At 35.9% G+C, this 2,890-nt stretch overlaps 1 protein-coding gene across 1 annotated transcript; it reads right to left on the reverse strand.

Annotated features, from left to right (window-relative positions):
- Positions 1 to 1,472: 1,472 nt before the first annotated feature.
- On the reverse strand, positions 1,473 to 2,204 carry LOC104644793 (uncharacterized). Its single transcript, XM_010315265.2, has one exon. The coding sequence runs from the start codon at positions 2,202 to 2,204 to the stop codon at positions 1,473 to 1,475; it is 732 nt and encodes a 243-aa protein (XP_010313567.2).
- Between the last annotated feature and the right edge of the window lie 686 nt (positions 2,205 to 2,890).

The following is a 2,890-nucleotide window of genomic DNA, read 5'->3' on the forward strand; positions in this document are numbered from 1 at the left end:
GAGGACTTATAGTTCAGTAACTTTGAGGGAAGTCTATTCAATATATATACAGTTGCGGTGACACATTCACCCCAAAACCACAGAGGTATAGATGCCTGAAACCTTAGAGATCTGGCCATATCAAGAACAATTCTTGTGTTTTCTTTCAGCAATACGATTTTGATGTGGTGTATACACACATGTACTTTGATGTATAATGCCCATTTTACACAAGTGTTTGAAAATCTTTACTGAAAAACTCACAGACATTGTCAGACCTTAGAGTTTTAACAGTAGTAGAGAACACATTTGTACTTGAAGAAGAAAATTTATTAATACTACAATGGTTTCAGCTTTAGAAGTAACTAGGAAAATCCAAGTATATCTACTATAGTCATCCACAATAGTAACAAAAAACCTCTTTCCATTATGAGTGGGCATTTTGTAAGGACCCCAAATATCACAATGTAAGAGTTTAAATACAGCTTTGGACTTATGAATACTTAAAGCAAAAGGAAGTTTAGCATGCTTGGATATAGGACATTATCACTCAAGAATAAAAAAGAATCATGTTTCTTTATTACATCAAAAGGAGCATGTCCTAATCTCTTGTGCCAGATGTTACTAGATTCAGTCTTTACAGAATTAGAATGTGCTCTACTATCATTAACCATCTTCTTTGGAGTGCTAGGTGGTCCTTCATTTAGTATGTAAAGACCATGCTCTTCCTTATCAATCCCCTTCACCTGAACAGTGGAGAGGTCCTGGAAAACATAAAATTCAAGAAAGAATCCTACCGTACATTGTAATTCCTTAGTGATCTTAGTGACTGAGAGTAAGTCAAACTTAAACTTAGGCAGGAATAGAACATTTGATACAGACTGATCTTTGAACATTCTAGTGTTACCAATATGAGATAATGACACTGTTTTACCATTTGGTAAATGAACTTTGTTTTTAACATGATCAGAGGCCTCTTTAACTATGTCAAGTACATCAATATTAGAAGTGATATGATGAGAAACTCCATTATCTATTACCCTTTTTCTACTTCCATAGTTACAGGATAGAGCTGTAGGAAAACTACCTGTATCAGCGGCAACAGTTGCTATATTGACAGATGATTCACTACCAGATTCACCACCAGGTTTTGAGAGTAATTGAAGGATCTGATAATATTGATCTTTTGTGAAAAATGCTCCATTAGGTGAAATTGTAACAGATCCTGCATAGCTGTTGTAGTTTGGTCTGATTTCTTGTCCAGGCTCATTTGTTGCTGCTACCTGATTTGCATGCACTCCTTTTAGATTTATAGTCTGTAGGATAACCAATAATTCTATAACATTGATCCCTGGAATGACCTCTGCACCCATAGTGGTCACATATGAGGAGATGTTTCTTAGCCTTGTATCCTCCAACTCTTGAGTTGTTTGCCTAACTTCCACCTGAAGTACTAGCACCACTATATCCTCCACTAGAAACACTAGATCCACCTAGAAAGGAACTTTAGAAGTTCCTGCACCACTTGTGTAAGTGTTACTTTTATGAGAATACAATGATGTGCCTTCAATGAGCCCTGAGCTATTGGAAACAAAACTCGTCAGATTCCTCTGACTCTCTCGATCAATGATCAATGCATAAGCTTTGTTAAGCATTGGAATAGGACTCATCATGAGTATTTGGCTTCTAGGAGAGGAGTATGACTCATTTAGTCCCATTAAGAACTGCAACAACCTTTGATAATCACAATGCTCCCTAAATTTCTTTGATTCAGGACAAGGACAACTAGGACATGGCATAAGAGAATCATATTCACCCCATAGATCTCTTAACCTAGAGTAATATTCAGCAATTAAGATAGTTCCCTGAACTAATGTATCAAAGCTTTCTCTTAGATCCAGCCAAACTTTGCGTGCATCAGACGCATACACAACAGAATTTAGAAGTCCTGGCCTTACTGCATTCATAATCCAACTTAACACTACTGCATTACACTTTTCCCACTGATCATGCAATAATGGTTCAAACATAGATTTAGGAAACCTTCCATCTACAAAGCCTAACTTGCTTTTCCCAACTAAGCTAATCCTAAAATATCTACTCCAAAGAGCATAATTCTCTGAACCTGTTAATTGAAGAGAGATTAGGGAACTACCTGGAGTGTCTGTGTGTTGAAGAAATAGTGGATGATTGTGATCAATCACTGGAAATGTGACTGGACTCATAACTCCATTTCTATTTTCAATGCTAGTTGTTTTATCGAAAAAAGGGTGATTTCGAAAAGAGTTTGTTTCATTTTAAAAGTATTTTTGACTTTTAGGAGTCGCCACTTAATTTTTAAGAAAAATCAAGAAAACTTTTGTTTCTAAACAACTTAAACAGAAAAAATTGTTTTGAAACATTTTAAGGGTTCGGGATTCCTATTAGTATCTTAGGACGGTGTTAGGCACCTAAGACACTCCGTTAAATACGGTTTTCCGACGATTAACTTATTTGACTATTTTTTGAAATTGTTGGAAGTTATTTAGGCAATTTTAAAGTTTTGAAACATTTATCATTTATCTTGCCATTTGCAAATCTTTACGAGGCCTAGCTTTATTAAGATTTCATCTAGACAAACTTTACTAAATTTTGCAATTTTCATTGTTTTAAAAAATTAATTCGGTTTTAACCTTTGATAAAATAGGTAGGCATCCGATGGGGTTCGGAGTTTCTAACTCTAGACTAACGACATTCAAGCGAAAACACGTAAACAAAGAGTAAAGGAGAGAGAAAGAGAGAGGGAGAGATTTTGGGTCCAGGTTCGGATTCTGTTCGCCTGGACCGAATGCTGGACCCACCTGCCTTTGGGTTTTTGACCCATTCACCTGTCCTATCTACACATACACAACAAAATACAAAAAAAAATAAA

This window comes from Solanum lycopersicum, chromosome 11, assembly GCF_036512215.1.
Source record: "Solanum lycopersicum chromosome 11, SLM_r2.1".
Taxonomy (NCBI): Eukaryota; Viridiplantae; Streptophyta; class Magnoliopsida; order Solanales; family Solanaceae; genus Solanum; species Solanum lycopersicum.